At 44.9% G+C, this 21,146-nt stretch overlaps 1 protein-coding gene across 1 annotated transcript in view; it reads right to left on the bottom strand.

Annotated features, from left to right (window-relative positions):
• PLXNA4 (plexin A4) overlaps window positions 1–21,146 on the bottom strand; it is a 705,695-nt gene that overhangs the window by 345,994 nt on the left and 338,555 nt on the right. The window contains exon 4 of the mRNA XM_066633821.1: window positions 16,314–16,445. Coding sequence (XP_066489918.1) covers window positions 16,314–16,445 — 132 coding nt within the window. The remainder of the gene's footprint in view (window positions 1–16,313; window positions 16,446–21,146) is intronic.

The raw sequence follows: 21,146 nt of genomic DNA, 5'->3' as shown, positions 1-21,146 counted from the left end.
TCCAATGTCCTCCATGGATGTGCAAACAATCTTTATCTCTAATCAGCAGTTATTTCTGGTAAAAAAAGAAGCCTCCAGGAGACTGCAAGAGGCCAGCTCTGCCCCCAGATACAAAACAAGCCCCTTGGTAGCGACAGAACTGCAATCGCTGCAGTGCCGTGACTGCCATAGGAGCAGGGCCACTCCCCTTATGGGGGAATGCCCTGCTTCTAGTTCCTGTGGTGGGTCACAACCCACTACTTTGGGAACCGTTGCTCTAAAAAGTTTTGGGATAGTTGATATAGTTGATATAGTCTAGTTGATATAGAGCTGCAAAAGGTTGTGGAGGTTGTGATGCTTGCTTTGTTCTTGAAATGAGCATTAACAGCTCTCCCCCCCTTCCTATTTTCAAGTTTACGAATACGAATCTCAGCAACATCTCTAGCTGCCTCCCCTGCTTGCAAGCATGGTCATAACAGAGTCTTCCTCAAAGTGCCTCATGATATCCATATGCCTCAATTTCCCAGCGTGTCCAAATGTGCCAAAGTCTGACTGCACAGCGATTACCACACTCCTTTCTCACTCTGCTTAAATGACTTACTGTTGCCTGTGTGGATATAGGGAAATAAGCCATCAAGAGATGCTTTGCAAAGATGGATCATGACATCTCCCATCTGCCCTCCAAATACAATTCTAATTCTATTAACACTCCATTATCCAAATAGCACCTTGTCGGTTTTCAGGCCCATTTTTGGACAGATTAGGATAATGGGAGACGTGTGCCATTAAGCCACAGCTGGCACTGCCTTCCAGAAGTCTTCCCTCTGGACACATGGAAAGGAGGACAGGTGAAGAGCTGCAACATGTTTCATATGTGACGCTCAATCCTGGGCTATTTACTCAACCAATGATTTCAATAGCTACATTTTGCCTGCACAGTCTCATCCAGACTGTGGGATTCTATATAAGCATTATCCTTTCAAATAATAGAGACTTGGCTTTTATTTCAAATAATTATTTGAAAATAAGCCCACATTATTTTCTGATCTTTGCTGCCTTTCCAGCAATGATACGAACAGGTGTGCCCCAGTATCTGCTGGGGTTTCATTCTGGACTCCTCCGTGGATACTTGAAACTATGGATACTGGGGATACCTTTAAAAAGATAGGAGAAAGTTTAAAAAATCTTGGTAAAACAAGATTTTTCTAAATGTTCCCCTGTCTTTTTAAGAGATGTCCCTGGTATCCATGGTATCCGTGGATAACTGAAACTGCGGACACCAAATCTGTGGATACCGGAGAATGCCTGTACAGTCTTCTCTTGCCTTCAAGTAGGCTTCCTCATGAGGAAGCTGCTTGAACCATTCACTAAAGAGGCTATACTATATCTCTAAAACTTGACATGATAGGGCAAAACGGATGCCATTTTTGGAATCAGCACCCCAAATATATCCAGGAATTGGTGTAATGCTTAAGGAAGCAAAATGTGTGTTGGCCTGTGTAATCAAACAACAACATGGACGAATATTTTTAAAACCACTAAAACAAACAACAGAAACATGACATCAATCAACATGGTAACAGTAAAGCAGCTCAACTTAATACAGATGCCTGGGGAAACAGGAATATTTTCACAAACTTGCAAAGAAGTGTGGGAACTGTGCAGCTATCCTCTGGCAGGGAGTTCTAAAAGATGAGTGCCACCAGAAAGAAGGCATGGTGCATCACCACCAGCTGCACATCCACAAATGATGGCACACACAGGAGAGCCTCCCCACATGATTTCAGAGTGCTTCACATGGGAGGAAACACCCCTTCAAGCATCTGGGTCCAAAGTCAAGCAGGCTTGATTAAAATAGCAAATTGTGGTGTTACGGTTTTTTATCCAAATTCTTATTCAAAATTGTACAAACAGCACAAGAAAGCACAATGAGCATTTCAACTGTATCCTTTTAGACCGTTAACAAACATATATCATACATATTCATTAGTTTTCCAAGTTTCTCAAAAGTGCAGCACCACACAGGCAAACATAATTTTTATTTTTTATTTTTAATCACAGTATTCCCCCTTTGCATACCAGAATGGCATAAAATGTGCAAAAAAGCCACAGAAAGTGATCAGGTCAAGGTGCAGTACAATATAGAGAAGAAAAAAAGAGACTTCACTGAATCTGGCTTGGTTTACCAAGCTTCTCAAAATTGCAGCACCACCCAGACAAGCACCACAGACAAGCCCCAGAAAAGGCATTGACAGAGAGTGGTTTGGGGCAGAGGGGAGATCCCGATCCAAGCACATTCACCTGATCATAGGCAACATACAGATCAGAACTCAATCACCTCATCTCCAGATTGCAGTCCAGTGCTGGTACCCTACCTGAGCATTAAAAAATGACATGAAATTGGGGAAAAAACCACTGAAATGAGGTGTTATTTTGTGAAATGGCTGGTTTTGGTGTGTTTTGATCTTAATATAGTTTTCTATTACAATTTGAGCAGAAATTCTCATTATTTCACGTTCCATGTTGGTCACAGGAAAAAAACACCCCTTATCATCTTAAAGAAATGTTTGGCTTTTATTTTGCCCAAGGAGCAATCTCCAAATTCTCTTTGAATTTTGCATTAAGCAAAATTAAGCAGAATTTTAAATTAAGTGGTTACAACTAACATTTTTAAGGGGAGGTAATAGCAAACATCCGATTGTTCTTTAGCCAACTGGTAATCCTGAATGGTGTCGAGCAGATCAAGTATGACTGACTGCTGTTTCCAATCAATTACACCCCCTCCTTCTTGCATCACAAGTGGTTTTCTCTGCTAATTATGTAAGTTTATTACTCCTAAAGCCCAGGTTGAACTCCAAATTCCAGGGGTCTAACAGGGTCAAGCAAGCAATCAGTTCCACATTTTCCTAACCAAGAAAGCCCCAAGCAATCAGTCACTGCCAAGCAGTTCATAATGACCAGCCTGGAAGTTAACAACCTGAGGCAAGAAAAAAAAACTATGGGCTGCTAATAGCCTTTGAGAAAGGCAAAGAACACAAAGAGGGTAGAGGGGGGAACAAAAAATGGCTTCCCTATCCCTACCCCCTCTGGAAGATCCAATTACAGAGCCTGGAATGGGAATATTCAGGCACTTAAAAATACACTCATCCCCTACTATCTGATGTTTGTTTCACTTATATGTACCACAAATATTAATACCGTATTTCTTTTGGTCATACTGTTTGAAAAGAAGCATCCAGTCTATGTGAACTGAGACTACAATTAAAAATTGCACAAAGTCGCTGTGTGAGACACAATGCCTGATGGGCAACACATACTCATGCTCAGTTTCATACTGGCTTTCAAGGCCCAGTTCTCACACTTCCTCCTCTGCCTGACACTATCACCCCTCCTTTCCGCCCACATCTTTTTGCTTAAACCAGTTGATGTGTGTGATTTCAGTAAGCTGACTTTATTAAATCTTTATTTTTATTTTTTTACTTTATTGATATGCTGTTATTTATTCCATTTTATCATGCTTTTTGCTTATAACAGTGGTTCACAAACCAGGGCGTTACAACACCCCAGCCAGAGAGCCCTGGCCTCTGTCCTCTTAAGGGATGGGGAGGGGGGAGGCAGCGACACGATCACCAGGATTGCGTTGCTTTGGAGGGGCACAAGGGCTTGGCTGCACTCACCACAGCCTGCAGCAGCCTTCCAGGGGTGTGGGGAGCCTCGCACCAGCCTCCACAAGGCTCCCCAACATGCGGAGGATGTACAAATAATGATTGCAACTCACTTCCAGTTTGTGATTGTAAAACTGGAAGTGGGTTGCAATCGTTATTATGCCTGTCTCCGCATGTTGGGGAGCCCTGCTGAGGCTGCCACAGGGCTCCCCACACATCCGGGAGGCTGCCTTTCCCCTGCATCACTGCCTCCCCCCTCCCCCCTTGTGGGAGGCTCAATACTTAAGTGGGGCTCAAACTCCCTGCAAGTTTGAGAACAACTGCCTTCTAATTTTAGGCATTTAGAGTGATTCTTGGGTGAACCTGGAGTGGCTTTGGAACAAGTTAGAGTTTTTCCCATTTAAATTAATGTAATAATTGTACTAATCTGGATTTTCACTACAAGGGTCATTTTCAGGAATGAATTAAATATGGATAACAAGGGATGAGTGTTGATGCAAAGAAGATTCATTCTCTGTAGTAGGCTATAATAAGCCTCTGAGATCATCCTTGTACTTCTTCAAATGTTTGACTTGTGGCTCTGATCAAAGGAGACCATTTTGCTAGAGAAAGGAATGTACTGTATTAAAAAGAATATCCTGGTTGGAACAGATGAGGTCAATCTAGTCTGGCATTCTTTTTCAATAGCAAACAGCTAGATAGATCTATATCCCACTTTTCCAAAGGCATGTGCAAGGCAGGCCACCAACACAATCACCACTGGATAAAAGAGCTATCAGAACAAAATCTTAGCAGCCAGAAGAATGCAAGAAGAGTCCCTTGGGTCAATCTAAAGTTCACATAGGTCAGTTGTTCCCAAACTACTACAGGGAAGTTGGGAACACTGTACGTTTTTGCAGGGGGGCGGTGACAGCTACTGCCACGAAGAAGGGACTTTTTAACACACCTGGGGGGCAGCGCCAGCCTTCTGGAGGGTGTGGGGGCTTGCAGTCTCCCCATGGGCCTCCCTGCTGCTCAGAAAGGATCTTTTCTCCTATTGTGACCCACTTCCAGTTTGTGATTGCCTTTCTGAGCAGTGGGGAGGTTCACAAAGAGGGCTGCAAGCCCTCTGCACCCTCTGGATGACCGGCACTATCCCCAAGTGTGTTAAATAGTTCCTTCTTCATGGCAGTGGCATGATCATCGCAGTGCTGTTGCTGCAGTCATTTTGTAGCCACACCCCTTAAAGGGGGAATGGCCTTCTTCCGGTTCCTCTGGTGAGTCATGATCCACCAGTTTGGGAACCAGTGAGCCATTCTACTTTACACCTGGTTAACCAGAGGCCTCCAGGAAGCTGACAAGTGGGGCACAAAGGAAAAGGCCCTCTCCTGCTGTTGCTTCCCAGCAAATTGTATTCTGGGACATATAGTTGGTGAACATGGAGGCTACATTTAAGACATAATTGTTAACAGCTATTGAGACACCTGTCTTCCATGAATGCATCCAATCCCTTTTTAAAGCTATTTATGCTAGTAGCCATCCTATGGAAAATGATTCTTGGCAGAAACTTGGAGAACTGAATTTGGCCACTCCCTTGGCTTCTGTCAGTGATAGGTCTTTCAGTGCTCACAGCAATGGTGGAAAACAGAGCCTATCCCAGTGCTGCTGACATTTGGTGAACTTCTGTAGCATCAGCATTGATGGAAAACAGAGGTCTGGCTTTCTTAGCCCCTCTGTCCTGCCGCTGCTAAATGTTTCTGGACACTCACAAACAGGCCAGTGCTCAAGTTGCGGGGGAGAAGGAATCCATAAATCTAATCACTTTAACTCCAATCCATTTTAGTCAGATCATGCCTTCCCGGGTAGCCTTCCAAAAACAGCAGCTAAGGGGGATAACATTGGAGGAGAGCCCCTATGCCCCCCCCCGTAATTCTAGGACTGAAGCAGGGCATGAAGGGGATGGCCATTCCCTATTTCTTTTTATCCTCCTAACAACTGGAACTCTACAGCAGCGATTTACAACCTTTTAGAGCACAGGATCTCATGGAGCACTGAGAAAGTATGAAAATTTTCAAGACATACATCAGTTTTTTGACAAGGCATAGTGCACTGCAGGTGGGGGGAGGGGCTCACATCCCCAATAGCCCTACTGATAAATTAACCTCCCACAGCACACCTGTGGACCATTTGCAGTACACCAGTGTGCACAGCACACCAGTTGAAAATCACTGTTGCAGAGGGATGATGCCTCTGAACATGAGCCTGTCACATCCAAGATAGATAGATAGATAGATAGATAGATAGATAGATAGATAGATAGATAGATAGATAGATAGATAGATAGATAGATAGATAGCCGCATCCTCTGGTAGTCAGTTCTCTAAGTTAACTACGCATTGTGTGAAAAAGTACTTTCCTGTCACTGCTCTATTATCAGTTGGTTTTATTGGGCCACTTCAGGTTTCAGTGCTATGAAAGAGGGAGACACATTCACAGTATTATAAGCCTCTTTCACACCTATCCTTTTCTCATTTTCTTTCTTAAAAGTGCCAAATTCTTTAGTTGTTCCTCAGAGAAAAGTATGACTGTAGGCCTCCATCTGGAGTGCTGCAGGGGTGAGAAACAACCCTTCCTCTGCACAACAGTGATTACAGCATCCTTGTCTTCTGGAGCACTTGGTCAACAACCACTAGCCCTGCCTTACTGGTGCAAGTGCCTACTCAGAGCCCATGACTTCCTCCCTCTTACACCTACATATTCCTGGGGAGGGTTCTCTTTACAGAATGTAATTACTTTTCCTTTGCTCCGTTTCATTTCCCTGGGGCACCAGCTCACAAATGCATTTTCAGCACGAATCAGAGTTCTTCTGAAGCCACATGGGGTCTTAGATGGGAAAAGAATTCCTCCCCCTCAATCAAATCAGGTGCGTAGATTAGCTTTGCACTTCCCTGTTTGATTGTTGGTGTTGGTTGCTGCCTAGAATTGAACACACAATAGCAAACTGGGAGGGGGTCTGGTTAAGAAACCAGTGCTTGGAAGTGACCTGGAAAATGGGAGGTCTCCAGGAGAAGGAGGTCTAGTTGTCAGTGGAATTAGAGGAGACAGCTGTTTAATGGAGTCCCGGATTACTGAGCTTCCAGGATTCATATGTAATCATCAGTTTCTTAGATGCCTTTCTGTGGCCCATCCCCCAGGCCCGCACTGGGTCTATTACAGAGCATGTGGGGGAGGTAGGGACGGATGAGGATTTTAAAGATTTGTTACTAAATTCTTTGAGAATGAGAAAGGCGATTAATGCCTGTACCACCCCGATATAAGAACCTCTTGCAACACTGGAATAAGATAGCCAGTTTGCTTGGCTTTGAAATAGTGAGATTTTGTTTATTGAAGGGAAGTGGGGATGATGGATGGGAGGAGAGAATTAAAACAAGCTACAGGGGTTTGATGACTTATCTCCCAAGCCTGTGAATATGGCTCATTCAGTATAGAGTGCAAGCTTCTGAAATGTTCACATGATAAAGCATGTGCATACTTATGTGCCTTTGTTGTCGGGGATACTCTCCACAATTTCTCAGAGGATAACAGGGATCTCCATCTTGCACACATGAAGTTGGTCTAATTCCACTGGTCCAGCTAGCTCCTTATTTTTCACTTTAACTGGCAGGAGCCTCCAAGGTGCTCCTGGTGCTGTGCTGAATATTCTCACTGAAGAATTTATGGCCTCATATTTTGAGTGGCAAGTCAAATTTAGTGTGTGTGTGGAACCAGAAGTAATTCTGAAGAGGGCCCAGCAACATTCTGAGACCATTTATCACTAGCTGGTAGCACCAACTCTCCTTTTGCCTTGACTTTTTTTCCTGCCTCTTTGGAGTTCACAGAAGTCTGTGCTGCTCCAGAGCTCTTCTTCTTGGCACAAGGCTGCCATTAAGTCTCCCCCCCCCCACAATGCTTTGTGAATGATGTTACGTCATGGTGCAGTGTTATTCTGAGGGGGCTTCTGGGGGGTAAATGATTGGCTGTCAGTGGGCTTAGAAGTTTCTCATTTTCTCAACCTCTCTAAGAAATTGCTGAGCTTGCCCCCCCCCAACATTCACCAGGAAATAGGGGCAGAGAAAATGAAGAAGACATTTGGAAGCAGCGGGGGGGGGGGGGTTCCCATACCTGCTAATGGAGACCTTTTTACTCTGCAATAGTCTGTCTTATACTATTTTACCAAACAACACTTCAAAATGAACCCTATTAGCAGTGTTAGCCCAAGCACCAGGTGTGCCTGAAACACAGGACTGGTCACTGTTCCCTTTTGCTTTCCTTCACTGCCTCCCCCTCCCCCATCACTTCTGGATAGCTCTTCAGGATGGAGAGGGATCTGGATGAGATAGCAGTGGTTGGAGCTCCTGCCAGTCATGAGCTGGCAAGAGCTTCAGCTGTTGTCATCTGTATCCCCTTCTTGAACATTCTCCAGGCTCTGAAGAGCAATGGGAGGTGGCTGAAGCTCCTACAGAGGGAGAGCCAGCAGGAACTTCACCTTTTCAATTGCTCTCCAAAGCTGGAGAGCAATCAGGCAGAGTGGGGCAGGCCAACGTGAGTCCAGGCTTGAGGGCACACTCTGTCAGTTCAGTGCCTCCTTCAACCCACTCCCCAAATTGGCTGCTTCACCTTGCCTCATAGATGGGCTAGTCCTGCCATTGACTACAGCTTGTGAAACAGTAGATGCTTCAGTGTTTGTACATATGAGCTTACATACAGACTGTGCAACTTGTGACTCACCAAACCAGGAACTGTGGCCTGCCAAGAACCTGACTGCCTCTTAGAGTTCCAGAAAAGCAGCAAAACCAGGAGATTCAGTGAACCTGTGACAGTCTGCTATATAGTCAGCTGTGAGATGTTTGGTAGGCCATGGGCCTGAACAGTTTGGTGGGTCATGGGTTGTTACGATCTGACTAGTATACACCGTCAAGCTGCATCTCCTCCCCCTCTAGAGATCCAGAGTCCAGTGGAGGAGTACGAAAGCTGAAGAACAGCAACTGTTCCTCATATGCACAGCACAGTTGTTTTTTTTTAAGTACCTCCCCCCCCCCAATAGCTTCTAATCAACACAGGAGAATAGTGATCTACCAGGTTCTGTTACATGAAAATCCCCTTTTTCTTTCTTCCTTTTGTATGTATTTTGGATGTAGGCAAGACCTCAACATACAGGCCACAGCCAAGTCAAGTCACAAGCGCATGGCTACAGATCACCTAGTTTTATAGGGACAAGCAAATGTCTCCTATTTTCCTAAATGTCCCCTAAAAATGTGTATTGTTTTAACCTAATCACTGTGCCTCCTGATCCAATCACTGCATATGCAAACACCGTAAGGGGGGAAGACTTTAGCAGCAAAGTCTAAGTACCTAGCCTCCACCTATTGTTAACTAAATCACAGCCATTAAACTACATCCTGACTCCAAAGTCCAGTAGCAACAGGAAGCAAGCTACCCCCCCTCCCCCAGGGTCAGCCTTTGCTGATAGCTGATCTCTGGACCCTTCCACTGTTTTACATACTCCACGTGTACCACTGTGTGTATACTGAGCATGCGCACAGCTCTAGGTCACATCCAGGTCATTCTAGGTCAGCCATAACCCTTTAAGAGCAAGCTCCGGCCACATGCTCTCTCTCTCTCTGGCTGCCCCCCAAGGCACAGGTCCTCCATAGGACTCTTCCACCCTCTCCCCCCAACTGCTTCCCAGGACAGGTAACTATATCTTGCGTCTGGAATCTTTTCCCTTCTCCCCCCCCCCTATTTTCTCCCATTCTCTCCCCATCTTAGTTAGCAACTGGGTTATGCAGACCAGGGACCCCTAAAATCCTTCCCTACAACCTATCCCTTTCTGATTCCTTCTCGGATGCACCAAATACACGGCACATGCAACCACCATAAAGCTAGGTACACTAGACACAAGTACTAGAAACCTATACTTATCAATTCTCCATGTGCATTATGTTTACCTATGTGTTTTGTAATAAAAATATAATCGTTGATTGAAAGTTATCTTTCTCCCAGTCTCCTCTTTAAGCTAAACAGGGATTTTCTCTGCATTATGCTGTCTTGTTATCCAGCCTGCGATCCTGAGGTTTCCAAAAGGGTAATATACTAATTCCCCTTAAAACATAACAGCCCTTTTTGGTAACAGTTCAAGGAGCAGAACATAGGGGCTGTCCTGAGCAAAAGGGGAGAGAGAATATTGTAGCCAAGTGCACTCTGACCTAAGTATCATTGCTCCTGCACCTATTCATTCACACTTACAGGCTTTTTCTTCTTACCCTCCACCCAAACTGATTAAGGAAACTGGAGCAGCAAATAGCCACCACTAGCAGCATTTGGTGCGAGTGTGTTAATGTTCAAAATAAATACCACCTCACACCCTAAATTACAAACACATCTCTGCAGAACACTTCTCTTTACACACACCCCAAATCTTACAATACACTCTGATCTTCCAATTCCCAAGTCTGATACATTATCCACTACCTACTACGTTGGGCTTGAAGAAATGCTGGCCACAAAGGCGTTAAAATCAGGCAAAATATGAGTATCTGGCAAAATGTGCTTTGTGCTGATCAAAAACATTTATTTTTAGAGTCAGCAGCTCAGTCTACTGCAGTTTTGTCTTTGGGCCCTTGAATGCATATTACAGTTGATGAAAATTCACAGGCAGGGTTTATGTGCCTGAGCATCTATAGATGAGTACAGAATGAATGCTTCCCCCCCCCCCGGCTTACCAATGGGGCCCCACTGGTAAGCGGGAGGGGGGAGCATTCATTACTTCAGGTAATCACACTGAGTTGCCTCATACTGAGTAAGAAGATTGATCCATGCAGCCCTGTGCTGTTGCTCTGGCTGGCAATGCTCTGCCAGGGTCTCAGGAAGTGGGTCTTTCCTATTGCCTGCCACCTGACCCTTTTTAACTGGAGATGCCAGAGGATGAAGGACCATCTACACACAAAGTATATTGCTCTGCCATTGAGCTATAGGTCCCACATAGGCAATGGGTTCCTTGTCTAGTAAAAAGTGCTACTCAAGTCACTTGGTGACCTTTATTAGTATTAGTATTTATATACCGCTTTTCATTTATATACCACTATTTTACCTTTCCCACTGATGTCCCAAGCTCTGGATCAGTACAGGTCCAGGGCTTGCTAAGTAGCCCTACAAACATTCATGGGCTCATGGTAGTTCTCCAGCCTTGCCATGAACTAGTACTGGACATGCCTGCTATTTCTTCCCCCTTTCTGGGTCTTGAGAAGACATACCAGAGGGAGACCAAGTCAAGGAGATGCTGAGGGAGAAGGAGAGATGTGCCTTGCCTTCTGGCAGTGTGATCACTCTAAGCATATGCACACATACATTTCACCAGGAAAGCCTTGGGCCTTTGTTTCTGTTCAATTTGCATACCTGGATTGTGGGAAGAGGACAGGAATAAGCTGCAATTGCCCAGTGGTCTATGGGCCTCCAGAAGTTGCTGGAAGACTGTTCATGCAAGGGGGAGAGATTTAAGAGACAAACTAGATGTGATTGCTTGGAGACCTTCTTGTTTAAACCCAGATCTGCCCCAATCATGTACAGATCAGAGGAGGTCTCTGATTTTTAAAGCACAAGGTGTGTATATCTGTGCATGTGTTAACCCCCCCCCCCCGGCAAGCATAATTCCTCACAATCTATTCCCCCAGGCACTTTTAGCTTCAGCCAAATTCTGATATTGGAAGTGAGCTAACTTGGAGCGGCATTGTGGGGAGACTGAAAAAATTCAGTTCTCCTCACCTACAAATCCCTTTGATCTAAAAATGTGCCCACCAGTTCCTGTTTGGTTCACGCTGGAGAAGGAACCAGGATTGAAACAAATGGGTCTACCATCCCCATGCCCTCCACTTTGGCTATGGGGTCACAATCCAATGTTTAGATACCAAGGGGAAGATTGAGAACAGGTGACAAATGTCAGGAAGCTTCAAAGCTAAGAGCCTTGTTTATGAAAAATGTAGGCCCAAAAGCAAGCAATCTGTCCTTTGCCATTGCAGTCCCCAACCAGTGACTTATAGCCTGTGGTTCTGTGGCTAATGAAGAAGAATGACTAAAACAGCATTCCTCTTTCTACATTTCATATTTGATGTATCCATATTCAGGGCTGCAGAGATGGGTGAAGAAATACAGGATCCCTCAAAGGGACAATGAAGTAAACAATAAGGTAGGATGACATAGACATTCTAGAATACAGTTCTTCACCTAACTGCTAGGGTAGAACCCCCAAATGAGTGGTAGATCCCAAATGAGTGGATCACACCAGTGGCAATACTATACTGCCAATTTTTTTTTGGTCCTGCAGTTTGTTTGGTTTTTTTAACAGCAAAAAAGAAGACAAAGGAGTAGAAGAGAGAGGACAGAAGAAACAGACACATAAAAGAGAAGCACGCTGCAAGCATATATTACGCATTAACGAGGCATTAGTTACCCTGAGACAGGTGGCGTCAGAATGTCAGCCAGGCTGGGCACTGGGCAAGGGCTCATGTTCACTACAGTAGTGTTCTTCAACTTTGGGGTTATGACCCCAATTAGGTTGCAAAGCCTTACTTGTGGGGTCACGGCAACTTACATGTTGGCAACCTTCAGTCTCGAAAGACTATGGTATTGCGCTCTGAATGGTGGTTCTGGAACAGCGTCTAGTGTGGCTGAAAAGGCCAATTCGGAAGTGACAATCCCTTCCACACTGGGAGCAAGTGCAGTCTGTCCCTGGTCTGTCTCCCTGGCTATGGGCCTTCCTTCTTTGCCTCTTTGCTTCAAACTGTTGGCCAAGTGTCTCTTCAAACTGGGAAAGGCAATGCTGCACAGCCTGCCTCCAAGCGGGCCGCTCAGAGGCCAGGATTTCCCACCTGTTGAGGTCCACTCCTAAGGCCTTAAGATCCCTCTTGCAGATGTCCTTGTATCGCAGCTGTGGTCTACCTGTAGGGCGCTTTCCTTGCACGAGTTCTCCATAGAGGAGATCCTTTGGGATCCGGCCAGATGCCAGCACCACATCCTGTGGCAAGGAGTTCCACAGACCGACCACACGCTGAGTAAAGAAATATTTTCTTTTGTCTGTCCTAACCCGCCCAACACTCAATTTTAGTGGATGTCCCCTGGTTCTGGTATTATGTGAGAGTGTAAAGACCATCTCCCTATCCATTCTGTCCATCCCCTGCATAATTTTGTATGTCTCAATCATGTCCCCCCTCAAGCGTCTCTTTTCTAGGCTGAAGAGGCCCAAACGCCATAGGCTTTCCTCATAAGGAAGGTGCCCCAGCCCCGTAATCATCTTAGTCGCTCTCTTTTGCACCTTTTCCATTTCCACTATGTCTTTTTTGAGATGCGGCGACCAGAACTGGACACAATACTCCAGGTGTGGCCTTACCATCGATTTGTACAATGGCATTATAATTCTAGCCGTTTTGTTCTCAATACCCTTCCTAATGATTATTCCTAATGATTACGTCCAGGCCTGTGTAACTTGAATAATCAGGAGAGAGATCTTGGGGTGGTCGTGGACAGGTCGATGAAAGTGTCGACCCAATGTGCGGCGGCAGTGAAGAAGGCCAATTCTATGCTTGGGATCATTAGGAATGGTATTGAGAACAAAACGGCTAAAATTAAAAGACTTACCCTTACAGAAGCCATGCTGATTCTCCCTCAGCAAGGATTGTTTGTCTAGGTTTGAGATTCTATCTTTGATGAGGCATTCCACCACCTTAGCCGGTTTAGATGTTAGGCCTATAGTTTCCCAGGTCCCCTTTCCTTCCCTTTTTAAAGATTGGTGTATTATTTGCTATCCTCCAATCCTCTGGCACCGTGGCCGTTTTAAGGGACAAGTTGCATATTTTAGTTAAGAGCTCAGCAACTTCATTCTTCAGTTCCTTAATAATTCATGGGTGGATGCCATCAGGGCCCAGTGACTTATTGATCTTTAACTTATCAATTAGGTCTGAAACATCTTCTCTTTTAACCTCTATCTGACTTAATTCCTTGGTCAGGAGGGGCCGTTCGGGCAGTGGTATCTGCCTGAGATCTTCTGCCATAAAGACAGATGCAAACAACTCATTTAATTTCTCTACCATCTCTCCTTTTATCTCCCCTTTCCCTCCCTCACCATCCAGAGGGCCAAACACTTCTCTGGCGGGTTTCCTGCTTCTAACATATTTGAAGAAGCTTTTATTATTCCCCTTAATGTTGCTGGCCATGCGTTCCTCATAGTCTCTCTTGGCCTCCCATATCACCTTCTTACATTTCTTTTGCCACAGTTTATGTTGCTTTTTATTCTCCTCATTAGGGCAAGACTTCCATTTACAGAAGGAAGCTTCCTTGCCCTTTACAGCCTCTCTAACTTGGCTGGTTAGCCATGCAGGCACCCTCCTGGACTTAGTCGAGTCCTTCTTCCTTTGCGGTATACACTTCCGCTGGGCCTCTGTTACTGTTGTTTTAAGCAGCCTCCATGCACTCTGGAGAGATTGGACTCTTCTTACCTTCCCTTTCAACCTCCTTCTAACCAGCTGCCTCATTTGAGGGAAGTCTGCTCGTCGGAAGTCAAGGGTTTTTGTGAGAGATTTGCCTGGTGCTCTTCCCCCAACATGCATGTCAAAACGGATCACAGCATGAACACTGTTCCTCAATGGCTTCGTAACATTGACATTTCTAACCAGGTCCTGAGTACCGCACAATATAAAATCCAGAGTCACCTAACCTCTGGTGGGCTCCATGACTAGCTGCTCTAAGGCATGTCAAGGAATCCGTTTTCCTTTTCGTGACCAGAACACAAATTGACCCAGTCAATGACTGGGCACTCCATTTAATAGAACCTTCCCCCCCATGCACTGTGTTATTATGTTATCTTGAAGGACTCCTCACAGAAAGGGATCTTGAATTAACAAAGAGCCTCTAAAAATGGTAGCAGAAATTAATATTGCTGTACATTGTCAGGGAGGGGGAAAGCGTTCAGTTCCAATAATTTCAGAATGATTTGAAGAAATATGGGCAGTTGGCTTTAAGTACGAATTAACTTACAGTAGTACCTCACTTTGTGGTACTTCACTTTGCAGCACGTTGCTAATGCAGAACTTTTCAATTTAATTCATTTTTATCAGTTTCAATGCTTCCCTTGCTCTTACGGCAGTGCGCACACATCAACTGAGTCTAAGCCGAATCAAGCAAGTCAACCGCTGCCATTTTGTTACTCATGTTCAGTCTGTTTACAACATTTGTTCCACTTGTGACTCACAGAGCAATTCTATCTTGTGCTCAAACAGGCAAGCCAGGAGACTTGCACTGTATGCAGCGCAAGATAGGCCTGCAAAGTGGCTCAGCCAAAGGTAAGGGGAAACTCTTCCCCTTATCCCCAGGTAAGCCACCACAGCCCCTATGGGTCTCCACGGACTTGCACCACCTTCCTGAGGTGGCATAAGTCTGAGGAAAGCAGAATGGCATGAAGTATAACAGTCAGATCCCAGTTCCGCCTCCCACTCCCTGCCTGCCCACCCGCCCTCCCCCCACTCTGGAACACCTCTCTCCTATCTCCTCCCCACCCACCCCAGAGCCTCGTGTCAACCAAACTGGGCTGATGCTAGCCTCACTCCCTCTGTTGGTGCAGAGGCTGAATTCAGTCTCTGCAGGCTGGCATGCCTCTGCGCACCAGCCCAGCTGACTTTCGAGGAGGTGCAATGTGCCTTACAGCAAGTCTGCGACCCTCCTGGGCTGGCACAAGGGACTTGCATCAGCCCATGGACGAGTCAGGATTGCACCCTCAGTGATTTATTTTGACAATATTTACAAATGAAAATCAAGTGAAAAAGCCTGTGATTTACTTTACACTGGTGATTGGTGATTGTGAATTTAACCACCATATTAGTGAAGTATGCTTATATTTTGTCAGAGCTGACAAACGGTATAGACAAAAATAAGTGTTGAAAAACGCATTCCATTTGTTAAGTAGTGGAGAGGAAAGTATCAAAACTCAACAGTATCAAAACTCAACTCACACAATTGTGACAGAATTAGAACATTACATGCCCCATAATTCTCAGCAGGGTATCATTAAAGGCTTTCCTATGTGGTACTAAACCCTCCAAGCTGTTTGTTACCCCTTCTCCATAGTAAGACTTCTGTTTGGGGGGACAAAGTTTGGGAAACCTCAACCCTCCTGAGGTTTTTCAAACATTTAAAAGGAATGTTTAAAAGCCCAAATGGTTTGGGATGTGTCAGAAAGGAATACTGATTGTGGACCTCACAAATCCAATTGTCTGCTATATCAACTAATGGCAGGATTGACACAGTCCAAAGTGGTGAGTAGTGTCACGTAAAGTGAGGCAACATCTCTGATATCCAAAAATCCTCCACCTGGAAGTACAGGTGGAGCCTATTTATTTGCGTGAGTTCAGTTCCATGACCCGTTGCAATTAAGAAAATAAATTAAATAGGTTGCACCTGTAAACTATGATTTCTTTAGTGTCAGACCGAAGTAGATGAAACCAGACCCACAATTCAAAATTCAAATTCAAAATTCCATCAAGTATTTGCAATAATTATTTTCAGTGTGACCCTATCAACTTCAGAGCCCTTTTACTGAAAGAGAGACATCTTTCAGGACTCCATCATACCTTGAATTAAAGGATGTCAACAAATCATGCAGCTCACCTGTTTCTCCGACATGATGTACAGATACCTATGATCCACCGAAAAAGCCATATCCCGAAGTACTGGCCCAGTATTCACCACCTGAACAATCTCGTACTCAAGGGCACCTTTGATTGGACCATCCACGAGGATCTATAAAGCCAAGAGACAAAGAAACTAGCTGAAGAACAATGTCATATCCAAGGGTTAGTTTTCATAAGTTGGAAATAAAAAAATCTTTCTCCATTCTGTTTGGCACAATCCATATGTACAGCCACACTCAGAATTAAATGGGACTTTGGCAGTCCCATATTTTCATATGCTAAATGCTTATGATGTGGGGACCTTTTCAAATGGAATAGCAAGTTGTAGGAAGGAGTGCTTTACTCAGTGTGGGAAGGAGTGCTTTACCCCCAGTGGCTTTACTCCCAGTCAGGATGAAAGATGGGAGAATTAGTCCAGCTGGGGGAAAAAATGGGACAAAGTGACAGGTGGAGGGAGCAGGACAAAGTTGCAGGTGAAAGCTCAACACCAGCTTGCTGCTTCACCACTTGAAATCCCCCCCCCTGCATTTTACAGGTGACAGGTTTGATGGTGACCAATCTTTAACCAATGTTTGAAGAAACAGACCTGCAGCCATCATCCATAGTTCCTTCCTCTGTTAAGGTGTTTCAACAGGCTTATTTGGAGCTGCCTATTCTAAACCAACTGCACATTCCCAAGGGAGCACATTCTCACACATCCTGAAGCCACAAGCCTAATATTTTCTGGATTCCACCCGAAGCCTGTACCCAAAGAAAAGCTGGATGGTCTATTCTCCAGCTCAAGGTCCCTGAAGTTCAGGCTGAAGGAAGGGACAAAATCCAAAGTGGAACAGGAAGAAGGAACTGCCCTGTCGAGGGATACCAGCGCGTCACACCCCCCCCCCAGTGCAGTGGATGGGGCAACACCCCAGGTGGTGGGTGTACCATCACTCTGCCCCCACTGGTTTTTTGGCTGTACCTTTTGATAGAACAAAGATAGAACACATTCTGCATGAATTTACACATGGATTGATATATAACATGATGGTATATTCCTCCAAGCTGTGATTTTAGTGATTTTGGTCACTAGTGGTGTCACCCACCAGGGTGTCAACTTACTAACAACTTATTGCAGCAGTTCTCAAACTTTTAGCACTGGGAACCACTTTTTAGAATGACATTATGTCCAAGACATAATACCCAGAAGTGATGTCATGGTGGAAGTGACATCATCAGGCAAATTAAAATAAATAAGTATAAATAATTAAAGTAAAACAAATAATTAAATAAGTAGAAGCCAGCTCTGTTCCATCAAGTGAATTTCCTCTATAGTCTGCCTGCAATAACACCCCCTTCCAAAATCATTAAGGTTTTCAACCCTACCCAGTGCCCAGTTCAGTTTAAGAACTTCTGTTTAAATCAGATCACTGTCAGGATCCACTTGGCTTTGCAAGTCTCAAAAAGGTTCCCCTTACCAGCTGAAGCCTCTGTTTTGATCCTTTTTAATTGGGGGGGGGGGTTGCCTTCTGGAGTATTTGTTGAGCTCCAGTTCCATCAGATCAGGACCACTCTGGTGGTTTCATATTCCCCTTTGCCTGGCCTGACCAACAGCCAAGGCACGTTTGCTTACTCGCAAGTAAACACGACTGTGAGACTTAGTTTCGCTTTCCATAGGGCTCAATACATTCATCTGCTTGGAGGGAGGGACTTCCTTCTCAGGTGTTTTTGGGGGCTGTATTCATTGGATCAGGACCATTCTGGTGTTGTTAGATTCCTCTCAGCCTGCTCTTTCCGACGGACTAAGGCAAGTTTGCCTACTCGCGAGTAAACGTGCGATACGGCTCACTTTCACTTTCCATAGGGATCCATGCATTTTTTGTTCTCCAGTTTTTTGGCCATAAATTTTGATAGAAAGGAGATATTTCACTCTGGTTTTTTGCATTGCATTCCACTTGAAATTCTGCATCCAACAGTATATAATATAATGGGGTTATTCCTAACCACTGTGATTTTAGCGTGTCACCCCCATGTGCGTCACCCGGTATGGCCCGCACCCCGCTAGTGATGCCACTGTGTGGTCTGATCAATTCACAAGCCTGACACTGCCTTCCAATCAGAGCAACTGATATTGCTTAAATACTGCATAGCTTTCCATGCCAGAAGCGGGCTTTGTGGCCTGCCATGGGACTTCACTGGTAAGGACTTACTGCAGCCTCCCCGCCACTGTGATTGGAGAAGGTTGTCCCCACAGGCCTCATGATGCTGAGCAGCACAGGGCTGATCTGGTTGTCATATTGACAGGGCTGCTCTCCCTGGGTGCACAGCATGAGAAAGCTGAGAGTACAGGCAAGAGGAGGGGAACTCTGGCTTCCATGCCTTCTTCTCTGGAACCGAAGCCTAGTGGAGGGGCCAAGGAGGCAGCAAAAGGGAAGGGAAGACCCTACTCACAGCACTAACTTCACTAGGGTCAGGTCAAACCACTCCTAGGTCAAAATATTCCTAGGTTCAAGTTCTGAAACCCCCAAGAATCATTCAGCAAGCGCTGGTCTGTATTCTGGAACTAACCTATTGTGGGAAGAGCCTGGCTGAAATTCCTGGGTTTCTGCACATGATCAGAGTTTATTGAGTCAAATCTGAGCTTGTACAGAGTGCCTAGCCAGACTCGCAGCTTGCTTGTAGCTGAAGCAAATGCTAAGGGACATTTGTGTCTTTGCAAGAGGAAATAAAGCTAACCACAAGCCCCAAGCTGTAACAGGAAATAGAGCTATCTAGACCACAAGAAGAAGAATAAGCTTCTAAAGACATGTCTTGAAAAACAGGCGCAGACCAAGTTTGGGGATTTTCCACTTCAACGCGTAAACAAGAGTTGGGGGCTTCAAATAGAGGAAGGGGATGCAAGCAGAGGCGGAGTTTCACATGGCATGCTCAAGCAGTTATGATAGGCTGTGAGTTGACGTCCCATTTGTAAATTGCCAATCAGAAGTGTACCCAACACCTTGTAATGTAGTGCAATGCGTATAAAAGCTAAAAGCCCTGAATATTCAGGGCTCAGCCTTTGGGAAAAGATTTCCGCTGAAACATATTGCTAGCAATGGAATAAACTTACTCCTTCGACCTTTTGGTTTCCTTGATCCCTGTCTGAATTTCTGAACCTGCAACACTATGACTATGTGGAAATGCTTTAGATTTGTACCTTAACCCATTTTTGCCCAGCCCACCGGTGTACACATTTGGTCCCTGTTGCATATATGCAGAGTTGGGCAGAAATAGCTTAATGGTATTATAAACTGCATTAAAACCTAAACACATGTCTTCAGTCATGGTCTCTCTGTCCAATGACTAGCACTTTCACCTGCACTTTTACCCCTAAAATAAGCCAGTCTGGCAGCTCTGAAAGAACCTGACATAACAACATTAATTCCACATCCCTGGAGCTTCTCTCCATTCATTTTTATTCTGCCAGGCAGGTTGCTATTAAAAAACAGCCACCCGGTGCTTGGCAAAGGTCAACCATCAGAGGGAATCTCCTGGCAGCTGTTTGTTTGTTCATTCAAACATTATCTGGGGCTGGCGGTTGTATTTATAACCACAGAAGTATCAAGACAATTAATATCCTCTCCCAGCAGCAAACAGATGCCTGCGTTCAAGTGTTCCACTCTTAGCAAAGCCTGGAATGATCTCCTTAATGAGCAAACAATATGATTAATCTTTAAAGATGCAGACATCTTCCCCTTTCCACCCAATATCCTGGTACTAGCCTGCCCAAAGGATATTTTGCAGGCACCACAGGTAGCAGCAAGATTCCAAAAGTTCCACACTACTGGAGGAACTCTTTTAGAGAGGTCAAAATCCAATCCCAGGCCTTTTGGATAAGCTATGGATACAAGTGTTTTTGGTGATGATGAAATAAAAACACACCACTTTCTGCACTACTTACTATTGTTAAACACACACACACAAATCTGCAAAAAAATAAACTGGGAAATCTGCAGGGGAAAAAAATAAACAATGGGTTGAACCGAGCGGGTACATGGGTAATGACTGTGGCTGCATCTGCTGATACTAAGCCTATATTACCTACCTAGTACACTTTCAAAGCAATTATAAATTATAATTTATAATTATAATTTATAAAAAATATGCACCCTTGGAATTTAAACACATAACACCACTTTCTGCACTTTTCCTCCTTGCAAAAAATGAAATGTGTTTCCCTCAAGGAAACCCATGCCACCACCCTGCTCAGAAAAGGAGTCTTCAAAGAGATACAGAATTATAGTCTAAGGCAGGGCTTCTCATACTAGGGTGTCGTGACACCCCAGTCTGAGGGCCCTGACCTCTGCCCCTTAAAGGGTGGGGGCAGGGGGGAGGCAGTGACACAATCCTCAGGATCGCATTGCTATGGGGGCACAGGGACTGGCATTTCCTTACCAGCCCTGCAGCAGCCTTCCGGGGGTGCGGGGAGCCCTGCACACACATCCCTTAGCGAAGCGATCCTGGGGATCGTGTCACTGCCTCCCTCCTGCCCCCGCAAGGATTTACTGCAGCCTAAATTCTCCCAGAGTTTGAGAACCGCTGGTCTAAGGTCTGGCACAGAATTTAGTATAATGACTTTTATTTAAAATAGTTCATTTAAAATAAAGAGAAGTTTCTAGTTCTGATGGAAATTTTTTTTGCATCTAAGGGCGCAATCCTAACCCCTGGCACAAGGGCTGACATAAGGGCAAAGCAGCTCTGAGGTAAGGGAATAAACATTCCCTTACTTTGAGGAGGCCTCCATGAGTGACACCCAACTGCAGGATGTAGCACATGTCCCATTGGCATTGCTATG

Source organism: Tiliqua scincoides, chromosome 7 (genome assembly GCF_035046505.1).
Source record: "Tiliqua scincoides isolate rTilSci1 chromosome 7, rTilSci1.hap2, whole genome shotgun sequence".
Lineage (NCBI taxonomy): Eukaryota > Metazoa > Chordata > Lepidosauria > Squamata > Scincidae > Tiliqua > Tiliqua scincoides.
This window is presented reverse-complemented; position numbering and strand designations above follow the sequence as displayed.